Raw genomic sequence first — 12,688 nt, 5'->3', positions numbered from 1 at the left:
ATTCCAAAACACAAAACAAACGACCCAATCCAGTAGAAATGGTCAAGGAAAAAAAATGGAAATGAAAAATCGAAGCAGAATAGATGTGATATTAATTCTATTGTTCGGGCCCGAAGAGGTCATTCTATCTGTCTTTTGACAAAAAAGGTTTCAGCCATTGTCAAATTTCAATGGACTTAGATTGAAGAACCCTAAAATTCCGTAATAACTAATAGATCGTAACACGAGCAAAAATTGATTTCTATGATAATAGAAACTTTGCATCCGACTAAATAAAGAGCTTTTCGCTACATTAAATGGGACGTGTTGATCGAATCGGACGTAATTTTCGGGCTATTATCCATTTACATCAAGATCTACACATAATAAATTAGAAACAAACTAAAGCGAAGCAATAAGAGAATCTATACATCAGGGATCCATAAATAATAATCCATGAATAATAATAGAACTTGTGATTGACTCGCCAATATTATGATGCCACATCGAACCATTTTCACAAAGCTTTGCCCTTTTTTCTCTCATTTGAACAGTGCAACAAAAATGAAAGCTGTGGCACATAATAAAGAATTTCAATCCGAATAAATGAAAAGCAGTTTGTGTGTTTGCACACATTGTACCAGAATTTAATCCAGCAAAAAAGGTTATTTTTTATAATATTTTCTCTCATATTCGATTTGGTGTTAAACCGATTCTTTGCGCCAACTGGGCTGCTCTAAGGTGAAATGAAATGAAATGAAATCGGCAATAAAAACCGATAGGAAGGACCATAAAGTTCAAGTGTCATGATTTTTATGAGAAAAGTTTTATGTGTACAATGGGTGGTTGCTATTTTCCAGCAATTTCCAGGGTTTGAGTTGAGGTTTAATATACATTTTCAGCAATTTTCTTATGGTTTTTAGTCCGAGTGATTTATATGTTTCTTTTTGTCGCATTTTTTTTTTCTTCTTCTTTATTTTGTCGACTTTATGGTAAAAAGGAGATTTTTTATTGCAGAGCCATTTTGTTTCATATACATTTTTTTTCGGTTCTCTTTTTGTGAACGAAATACATAAATGGTTTTATATTGTATGTAAAAATAGCTCACAAAAATCGTTCAACGAATACTAAAAAATTTCATGAGCATCTTTTTATGGATGGTTTATTATTTCGCTGCAAGAAAAAATAAATGGAAAAAAAATGAAACAAAATCCACTTACCTTATCATCGTCCCCTTCACTATCACACTGTAACGAGAAGAAAATCAATTTTTAATAAAATAAAATTTTTATGAGAGTTTTATTGGTTGGATGTTTTCTTTAGCTATTCGCTAAAGGAGGATTAATAAAATGAAATGAGCTGATTTAACGGTCGAAAAAAGGTAGAGAAGTTTTGCGAAATTGGGTAGTCAGAATAATTAGAAGTTTTTTTTTAAAGGCGATAAATATTTTCATTTTATGTTTACACTTTGAAAAATAAGTAAAATACTTACGATATATCCTTTTCCGGAACTACATCTACTGCTCGCCTGTAAAATTGAAGAAAATTGTAAAGTTAATTAAATATTTTTAGTAGAGTTTTTTGTAGGGTAGGTTGTCAGGTAACTATTATCGATTATTATCCATTGCTTGCATGACTGAATTGTCAACAATTACTTGAAGCTTTAGTCATTGTAGAGGTCGAGGACAAGCGAAGCAAATCTTCTTTTTTTACAGAAAAAATTACTGCTGTTTGATACAAACCTTTGTTGCTGAACATTTAATTTCGTAACCGAATGGATTATGCAATTTTGTTCCCCCCCAAAACAATTGAAGCGGAGAATAAAACGTTCGGTTCATCTCGAACTTACCAACAGTACCCTAACTTTTTTACGGCTAAAAATGAATTGAAAATTCTCATTGGTGAAGCGGGAAAGAATAATAAAAGGTACAACCACTGCTCAAGAGTAATCATTGTACAACAAGTTGAACATCATCAAGCTGCATAGAAACTGATGATATCTTAGATAATTCATAGTACAGTTAGAGTCAGTAAAATTTCAGCACGAATTTGATTCTGCTATTTTCAGCCGATCCACACAAACAATTAAAACTGTTTACAATTCTTTACACCATCCGCGTGCGTGTAGAAGCTTTAACCGTATAAACAAGTATAAACAGATTTGATTGTATGTGTAGATCAGCTGAATCAAATTCACACTGCCTCTGACTGTATTAGAATTGTTAGGTAATTGAATTCTGAAAAAAGTAACAATGTTCGATCACTTTGTAAGTCAAACGAGCCCAGAGTAGTCATCATTATAAACATAAAGAGCGGTAAACAGTGATCCAACTGTTTTTTTTCTCACTACAAGTGAAACATTTCATGCTTTCGTTGGGACACGCACAAGGCAAAATTTTTATTTTTACAAAAGGCTGGTCTGGAGATCTTCTTAGCTGAATACTGGTTAAAGTTTATGGAGTAGAAGATCTTGGGTCAGACACTATGCGATAATTTAAGCGGAAGAAGTAATAGATTTTATGATAATGCAATGTGCTTGCCATTAAGCCGTTATTAAAAGGTTATGGAATTTTAAGGTAGCGACCATTTTTGTAATAAAGTGATATTAACCCATCATCGGCATGGGTCTGGTGTTCCTGAAAAGCTGGTGTATTGTTTGTATCTGGATACAACGGTATACCCGGAAGAAAAATTTAGATACTTACATCACTAAGCCGGTCTCTGGAACTGTCAGCATCTCGAGGTGCCACAGACGATGTCGTCAGTCGTTCGGATGCACGGCCACTGTCATCCGAAGTGCCCGGATCATGGGCTAAGGTTAAAGAATTCTGAAAATAGAATGAATAATAATTTTAGTATATTTTTCTTTTTCGTTAACAAGGTCATCGACACAACGGCCCGCAACACACATTTATCCATTCCATACTAGGTACGTAAACCCATAACTTTACCAATAAATAATCGTCATAGAACCATAACCAATATTTTCTTTGCGAGCATATAAATCAGGAAATCAAACAACAATAACGAAACGAAATCATATTACTTTGTGAAGAAGTTTGATATAATACGTATGGGAGTAGTGTATATAGTATAGCCTACCAATACTGGATATAATATGAAAGGAGAGAAGAGGGAAAAAATGATATGATGCTGTTACCCTAGAGATGGTGTATGTAATTCTATCTGTCTGAATAAATTTTTTTGGGTGTGTAAGTCCCTTTTAATGTGTTAATGTAATATAATAAAGGGACAATATGTTAGAGGCAAGTGAATTTTTTCCATAAATTGCCTACCAAAAGCGCCATATCACCAACCGCCATCATGTTGGAAATAAACATAAATCTGCTGCTCTCATGAGAAAACTTTTTAGTTTATTTTCCATTAAAATCTATGAAAACATTTTCTTCTTCAAAAACTACTAAAATAACAATAAATCGCTACAACAATATTAAAGCTCATATATCCAACTTATATGCGCTATCATAAGTTTCAAAACAAATAAAATAACAAGAAAAAAAAGTTGGAAAAATGGAAAAAAAAATAGAAAAACTGTGGAAACTGGGAGAGATGAGAAAATGGAAAAATTCATTTTATATTTGTTTTTTCTTCTCATTTTTTTATATTAAAAAGAAACCCATTTGTTAGAAGAAAAACATTTTTCGATTTATTCACTTCGTTGTGATGGGAACTACCAAGAAGAAATCTCCTTCAATTTCCTCTAAACTGATAGTACGTGGTTGTTTATTGTTGGAACACAATAAGGTAGCATAGAGCCACTCATATTAATATAATGTATGTTGCTGCAAAAGGAAAAGTACGATAATATCGGTCTGTTACATATAATGCGATTCCGATGCTTAGGTATTTGTAATCGAACATTTTGAAAGCGACGATGGCTTTCTAACTGCATTAACAAATACATTTTTCGAAATAATCGAAATGAATGACATTGTTTGGGACTTGATCTTTCAAAAAACAAAATCTCTTCGTAGATTTTCTTCTTCTCATAATCGAAAGGATTTCGAAAATCTACTTTTTTTAACAGACTTTGTAGCTTTAAATTGAAGATAAATCATGCAAACTGAAGGAATTTATTCTTTTCAAATACTTTTTTTGTTCCTAAAACTTTAAATAATTTTTTTTACTCAATGAGTATTGCATCAAGCTATGGAGTAAGTTAGTTTTCCAAGAGTGTGTACCATAGGGTTTGGGGCTGACCTCAAGTTTGTAGACTCCGCTCTCAATAGCGGTTGTGTAAACCTTCCTTCATTATTTACGATAAAAGTTTATGAGGCTAGGCTACAAGGCTCTTGCAATTGTCGAAGACTCCGGACTCACTAGTCAAAACTTATAATGATCGAACCAGTCACATTCTCAGAACCTCCACATCTGTATGCTCCTAACACTTGTGATATTTGGACTTCACGATACAGAAATATTAAAAGAAACCAGTTTGTAATAGGATGTTGTTTTGAATGCTTAAGTACAAAGCTGTTGGATGAAGCAGACCTTGATATATTGTCAAAGGCTTTGAAGCTAAGATTGTAACGAAACGAAAATTGAGTTAACTTGATTTACCAGCGTACAATTAAATAGATGAAGTAACAGATTCAATGTGAGTATTACAGTCAACATGCCGGTTTTCAATGGATGAAAAATATTTTCGAGTTAAAAATTTCACACTCTGTGACCTGTTCGATACCTCCGAAACACATTAACAGTTCATAGATCATTTAAAATTGATAAATAAACAAACGAACTTTCTCTTGCTAATTCCAAAACTGCGGATACATTACGCACAGACAATTCCTCACACTCCCAATCCATTCACATAAAGCCAGCATATATCCAACAACATTCACTCAACTACAAATAAAAACCGAAAATTTTCATAAACATTTGAAAGCAATATTGAAAAGTTTTATCTTACAACTTTTTCCGCTACATGGAACTGTATAAATATTTATCGAAACTTTTCTACTGTAAATTTTCCACATTTTCCCAAAACATTTTCCGCTACCATTTTATACACAGCCAATCGTGAAAAGTTGAAACAGTTTTGAATATGAGCCAAAAATAATGTAATTACGAGAGGAAATGTGTCAGTTTATGTTGGTACACAAAAATCTAAAGTACATTTCATTTTAAATGGGTTCATTATTTCAATCAACTTTTCGGGGGAGAACATTTTCTGTTTATTTTTTGACAGTGATTGTGAATCGGTTGAATTATTTGTCATAATTTTGTTTCAGAAAATGAATTCGTTGGGCTGATGTAATGACAACTTTGACTGACGTGGTGAAAAAATATTTTTAAGGTGTGATGTTATGGTTGCCTTAATTCAAACAATCATTTAGTACCGCAGGGGCTGTCAGTTAGGACTATTTTATTGTATGGCATGATGGCAGTGTATTTTTGATAATTTGTACCCGTCCTGTTCGGCTGTCATTCGAATGTTTATGGTAAATCGACGTAAGCTAAAAAGCACCATAAAAATACCGAAATACGTGTCAAAGGATCATGGTGAAATATTTCACTTTGGTTTTATAGAGAACTTGTTCAATGGCTCTGAACACTATTTAATGCACTTTCATTCCGCAAACGTACAAAAAAAAATTTAGTCGGTCTATTTCACGAGCATCAGTTGATGTAGCTATCATCTGTGCAGTCCATTGGGAAGTGATGAAACTACGAAACGGTGGAAAAACTGACATTACAAACGACTTTATTATATCAAATACAACATTCTATCATTTACTGAAGTTAGTCCCCCCATCGAACTTAAAGCTCTCGAAAGAAGCTGAACGTTTTCAAAGGCTGCCCAAAGCTATTGAATGCAGCCTAAAGCTATTAAACGCAGGTTTATATTAATTTTCTTCAGTTATTCCCATATAATTTCGATTATGGAAATTATATCCTCTGAACTTTACGGCTGTGAGGTATTCAAATGAAAGTTCGTCCACTTACTCGACAGGAATGGGTTAACAACCCCTTTTTCTCTGTATACAATGCTAATAATAAAAACTTTTTCAGATTTACAACTTCTTATCTTTTTTTCTTCTTTCTTTACTAATAAAATTTACCGAGCAAAAAACAGTGGAAGTTTATTATTCCACTTTTTATACAAATGTACAACAAATATTATACTTTTATTGCTCACATACACATAATCTAATATCCAGAATTTTATGGTTACACAAAATGTTGACGTTTATGTTTATATTCATTGAATTTTTGTATATGCCTTTGTTTATATTGTAGGGAAAGTAATTTGTATCATAGTTTTATTCGACTCGATATAGTCATAAAAGCAACGTACACATTTTCTTTCATTTTGATAAAAATTTGTCTTCGAGCCTTATTGTTCACTTTATCCCAGTGAAACCGAGTGAAAGCATACACACATATATATGCTGTGCACAATATTTCGTTTTTATTATATCCCTCACATAAAGCTGAAAAGTTCTTTTGCATACGTAACTATTTTCTTTGTAGAAAAGAATCTCTGAAAACCTTTTGCATGTAAACATCCGTATACCATTATTTTCATTTCATTTTCGTTTTTTTTTTCTCTCTTTCTTCATTTCTTTCTTCTTTCCATTTTTTCCCTTTGTAGCATACTTAAAATTACATAGGTTGTTTTCCTTAGTTGGATTTTCCAACGGGAATATACTTCCTCCTAACAATAAGTCCAATATGCATTTTCTGCATTTTGCAAAAAAAAAACTTCAAACACAAAACTTCCTTGACAAAGTTGAAATTGCGACGGAGACTAAGTATGAATTACAGGGAAGAGAAAGTTCTATTATGGTTAAGTGAAATGGAAGGTATTTCAGTTTCAGAAGCTATTTTTCCAAACGAGTATCCTAATATTGCATCGAATCGTAAAGCAAAGACAAACTGATGACTCTATTGTGTGGAGCTATAGGTGTTTGAGTATTTGTTTTTTTTTTTAAATGTGTTAGGGGTCTTGTAGAAACAGCTAGTCATCTGCTAACGAAAACGGTGACAAGAATAAGCGGTAGATTTTGTATCAAACAATGAAGTAATAGATTTATTGATTCTAAAACATAACCACTAGGTAAGCCTTCTTTTCGGTTCTTCTTCTAAAAAGAATTACCTTCTTAGTTTTACAAATGGTCGACAACGCGACTATGTATAATTAATTCACACCGATCAGCAATACAACATACCCCAGCAAAATTAATGGTTCAAATTGAAAATAATCAGAAGAAAAATTCATACGATGACAACAAGTGCAAGCCGTCTGGTCATCTCGGTGATGCAGTTCAATTAATCTTACGATGAGCAATCGATTGCGATGATCATAATATTGTCGCTCTCGAAACCACATCGCTGAGGGGAATCATGGTACACTAATTGAGCAACAGGTTTCCCTAAATGCAAATTAATGCAATAATTTTTATTTACTTAAAAACGTGTCACAACTGCACACATTCGAAAGCATTATACCAACAAGTTCAACGTCATTGTCAATAGATGTTTCTGTTAAATGCAAAAAATAATAATAATAAACTTAGGTAGTCATCTACACCGAAGTAGAATTTTCAATAATTACGGATATATTTTTACATTGCATTGCACTCTATATAAGCGTACATGACACAATGGAATTACACACTCAGCTTTATCCCATCCATAATATTTTAACATACGGTATAAATACGGTCCCGCAGGCCATGTTAAAATGGTTAATACGATCATAAAATACGTTTTTAAATTATATGCCAGGGAAATGCTATTTGTTTGAATTACACGTTATTAATATTTCAATAATTTATGTTATGTCTTTTTCAAATAGACTTTGAGTACCTCTCACCTTGTCTTATTAAGCACTTTGCGGTTGTACATAAATTTTTTACTTATACAATATAAAAGTCAGGCACTTATAAATGTTCATATCATAGTAAATGTAATAATATCCATCGAAACAATAAAAAAAAGAATAGCGAAAAAAGAGGAACGTTTATTATAAAGATATTCGTTGAATGTGTATGCCTTGAGTACTTGTGTACAATTTATAGTTATTTTGTTTATAGCTCTGTTCAATTATGGCACATATGAAAAAAGAGAGAAAAAAAATTGTTGTGCGCATAATACAGAAAACCTGTCGGTTTAAAAGCTATGCCATTCAGCCATTCAGGAAAACGTTTCAAGTAGATGAATGCATTACAAATGCAATTGCATTTAATGAGCACTTGCGTATCTGCCAATTTAATATGTTGGATTATTTTATGCATTATTTGAATGTTGGAAAGATAAATATTACGTAATAATTGTGTGTATGCGCGCATTCAATATAATATATTTAAAAGGCAGATGCATTCTACATTATTTGTATACTCACTTGTCGAGCAAATCTGAGTAATTTTTATTTTTTACTTTTTCCTATAGAATGATGCAATTAATTTTATCGCCTTTATAAATATGGTGAATTTTAATTTATTGAGAAATTTATGCTCATTAACCTTAAGCAGATTTTTTTTTTACAAAAAAATATTTCTTGTTAAAAGCAAAGTGGAAAAGATACGCACACGATGATGTGATATGATGTGTAAAGTCATCGTTTTATTTTTCTATTAAACTTGAAAATGATATGTACTTTAGCAGCAACGCAAATAGGTGTTTTATGTTTAATTTAGTGGTGTATAAACGAAAATTTTGTTCAGTAACGATAATAGTCTCGGAACCATTTAGGAGACCGTTATTAACATGTGCTTCAAAAATGATATTATGCAACAAGATACGAGGAACTACGTGTTCACAAGGAAATAGCACAAGTCTGAGTACATTTTGAACTAAAATATTTTTCACTGACAATCCCATATATTCTATCGAAGAAATGCCAATTCAGAATAGAATAGAGCTGTTCATAGATGACGTTCCACAAATAATTCTTTTACCCTCAAACTCCTTAGCTTCTTTTCAAAGAAAAGCAACATTTAACGAAAGAATGAACAACGAACTGGATCCCTTATTCCTTCTTACTACTGGTTTCTTACTCTTTTTACTTACATTTTGATATTTTTAACTTTCATAGTTGAGTGTAAAATTTGTTAGGTGCATCGCAAAAACATCTTCAAAAACAAAACCATTTTGATGTTACTTTTATTCATAAAACAATTTATGTTATCCATTTCATTCAAGTCCAAATAGTTAGTGTAAATACCAATGTCTGTTCGAAATAAAATAAGGAGTGGTGCTTACTTGTATGGTAGGAACTATTTGATATATTCTTGTGATACCACTTCTGTTGTACACTGTACACACGTTCAAATACTCATCTTTTTCGTACATTTTTGAGAACAAAATCTGAAATCTCGCTCAAGTGTGAAGCTTTGAAGTGTGCTTGTCTGAATTATAGAGCTTGACGCTCTAAGGAGAAGGAACATCAGAGCGATCTAGATACACGTGGAACATTTTTTTTTTGCTGACATGTACATAGAATTTTGTCGTGAACAGCCTTTGTTAATTCACATTTTTTGTAATAAGTGTTGCTAACAAAATGTACGAAAATATTTAACCTTTCAGAAACATATCGCGTTCATCGTGATATAATCACTAAATCTGTTACTTCAGTTGTTTGAAGTACAGTCTTTTCATACACAATTGAATTCTCTACAGTCATCTAGAATCGTTAAAAAAAATTTGTCGGATCTGCAGCTAGGCGATAGTTTATCATTACTTCAAGATCCGTAGAACGAATCAAATAAAACGAAACGAATTATCGCTTCAATGAAATATGGAAAATTCCGAAAAATCTCTCTATAAAAGATAAATTCTCACATGCAAGAATACCACGGACGGACATGATACCCATATATAATTGACATAATTTGTTGCGGCAAAATTTGTTTTCCGAAATAGCCAAAACACTTGAATCTACTGCTAAAACGATAAAACCATTGTTTGCGATCCATTCAGAACCGAACTACTGTAAAACAAACCCATCACCACTAAAACAAAACAAAAACCATAAGTTTCACGAGAAATGCACCACATAAACTTTAAACACTTTTTACACTTTACTATCTTTATCTGGAAAGATTTTGCGGGTTCAATCATAAAAGTCAAAAACAAGTTGCTTAATAAACAAAAGACTTTTGTTTGCTGTACAATGCATAACAAAACTAACATCAACAACTATTCCCGCATTAATTATTCACTTCAGCAAGTAAAATTTTCAAAACATTCTTAACATCCGTACCAAATTTACCGGATAATTATCTTTCCATTTCCCAGATAATTATTTCTCAACCAGAAGTAAGTTTAACAACTTCAATGCACTTAATTTCGAATTGTCTAAACCACATTTAAATCCAAAGCCAAGTAAAACTATCCTGAGGGTATATTACTCGACAAAATAGTTGTAATTTTAACATCCATACAAAATGTGTATTTATACCATCTAACAATGCGCTACATACAATATACGTGTAAGAGACCATTCATAAATGACGTTCGCAGTTAGGGACGAAGGGTTTCAAGAAAATGTGACGACCCTAACAAAATTGGGTCAATTTTGACCATTTTTTGCGGGATGATGGCGAGGAAAGAGAGTCTAAAACCGATCAAAAGAAGTGGACGGTATTTATGAATGGCCCCTAACGTATTCGTATATATTAATCTCATAAAACTTCGGACACAGTTTCTTATATAAACATAAGTCCAAGCATTTTGTGTGAGAGTTAAGGTATACCTGAAAATAGATTTGATATTATCCTTTTAGAAGAAGCATATAGCTTCAAAATGGACCCAATTGGTCTATCTATGAATTGCAATTTTGTTTTTCTTATTGTTTTCTGTACATGTGGAAAATGGTATCTGCCATCTTATGTCCATTTGTTTGCATTAAAATGGTATCGATGCTGTCGAACATTGAGATTAAATATATGTATGGCACGGAGATTTGTTACTGTTGGATGGTAATGGAAATAGAGACGATTGTTTTACACACAGAGTATAATAAAATCAATGAATCGATTGCTTGGCTCTAACTGGCTTGGATTCTTTATAAACATATAAAGTATAGATTGAAATAATACAACAAGACCAAAATGGTTTTAACATTATACAATTTTGTGGAGAGATTTATAGCCTAAGAGAATCCATTCGGTTAGGACGACGACGACTGATTTATTTTATGGATTTCATGTTTTCTGTGTAGATAGATACCGAGTTGAATGAAGAAAAAATAATAAAAAAAACGCAAAACATATAGCTTGATAAATGCAATGCCGGCAAAACGGAAAATTCTCTGTATTTCAATTGCGAATTTTTTATAATCATTTAGTGAAGGAATTTACGTTTTAAATTAGTAGTATTTGGAATATGTTTAGCCATTTTTGGTATTGTGGTGAATGCATGTTTGCATTATAATTAAGCAATTATTTTCATTTTGAACGTATTTGGATAATCATTTAATGTTATTTAACGAGTAAAGTTTGTATTAAACTTTTGAATCCCGTGCAAATGGAAAAATGCATGACTCTGGGTTTAGTGTGTTGTTCAAATGAAATCCGAGTGCAATTTAAGTTGTGATTAAAGGCAATTTATTTTTTTTGGAAAATGTTTTTCAGAAATTTTTGGTGCGTATTAATGTAGAAATAAGGCTTTCATCATTGCTTGACGTAGCTCAGTTTGGTAGTTCAATTTCGCAACTCGGTGGAATTTTTGTGAATTTCTTTCATTGTAAATTTTGACTTTGTAACAATTTCAACTGATGTTTGTCAATTTCGACTCATTTAATGGTTTCAACTGATTGATGAATTTAACATTAGACTTCAATTCACTATTTTTTTTTGTGCTTCAAATGATCAGTTAAAGTCGAGTCACACAAATTGAAGATTCAAATCTCTAAAAGATTTCAATCTCTGGGTGTCAATTAGTACCTCTGAAGATTTCGACGGTGTAAGAATCAAAGCTCTCGATCAATGACATACGTCGTAGATCTCTGGGTGTCAATTAGTACCTCTGAAGATTTCGACGGTGTAAGAATCAAAGCTCTCGATCAGTGACATACGTCGTAGATCTCTGGGTGTCATTTAGTACCTCTGAAGATTTCGACGGTGTAAGAATCAAAGCTCTCGATCAATGACATACGTCGTAGATCTCTGGGTGTCAATTAGTACCTCTGAAGATTTCGACGGTGTAAGAATCAAAGCTCTCGATCAATGACATACGTCGTAGATCTCTGGGTGTCAATTAGTACCTCTGAAGATTTCGACGGTGTAAGAATCAAAGCTCTCGATCAATGACATACGTCGTAGATCTCTGGGTGTCAATTAGTACCTCTGAAGATTTCGACGGTGTAAGAATCAAAGCTCTCGATCAGTGACATACGTCGTAGATCTCTGGGTGTCAATTAGTACCTCTGAAGATTTCGACGGTGTAAGAATCAAAGCTCTCGATCAATGACATACGTCGTAGATCTCTGGGTGTCAATTAGTACCTCTGAAGATTTCGACGGTGTAAGAATCAAAGCTCTCGATCAATGACATACGTCGTAGATCTCTGGGTGTCAATTAGTACCTCTGAAGATTTCGACGGTGTAAGAATCAAAGCTCTCGATCAGTGACATACGTCGTAGATCTCTGGGTGTCATTTAGTACCTCTGAAGATTTCGACGGTGTAAGAATCAAAGCTCTCGATCAATGACATACGTCGTAGATCTCTGGGTGTCAAT

General features: G+C 32.8%; 1 protein-coding gene across 3 annotated transcripts in view; it reads right to left on the bottom strand.

The window, feature by feature from the left end:
- Positions 1–12,688, bottom strand: part of LOC119083411 (autism susceptibility gene 2 protein homolog) — a 178,601-nt gene that overhangs the window by 122,163 nt on the left and 43,750 nt on the right. For all 3 annotated transcript variants that reach the window (XM_037193132.1, XM_037193148.1, XM_037193139.1), the window contains exons 3-5: positions 2,685–2,807; positions 1,472–1,507; positions 1,200–1,226 (exon numbers count right to left, since the gene is read on the bottom strand). In XM_037193132.1, coding sequence (XP_037049027.1) covers positions 1,200–1,226; positions 1,472–1,507; positions 2,685–2,807 — 186 coding nt within the window. The remainder of the gene's footprint in view (positions 1–1,199; positions 1,227–1,471; positions 1,508–2,684; positions 2,808–12,688) is intronic.

The sequence above is a fragment of the Bradysia coprophila genome, chromosome X (assembly GCF_014529535.1).
Source record: "Bradysia coprophila strain Holo2 chromosome X, BU_Bcop_v1, whole genome shotgun sequence".
NCBI classification, from domain to species: domain Eukaryota; kingdom Metazoa; phylum Arthropoda; class Insecta; order Diptera; family Sciaridae; genus Bradysia; species Bradysia coprophila.
This window is presented reverse-complemented; position numbering and strand designations above follow the sequence as displayed.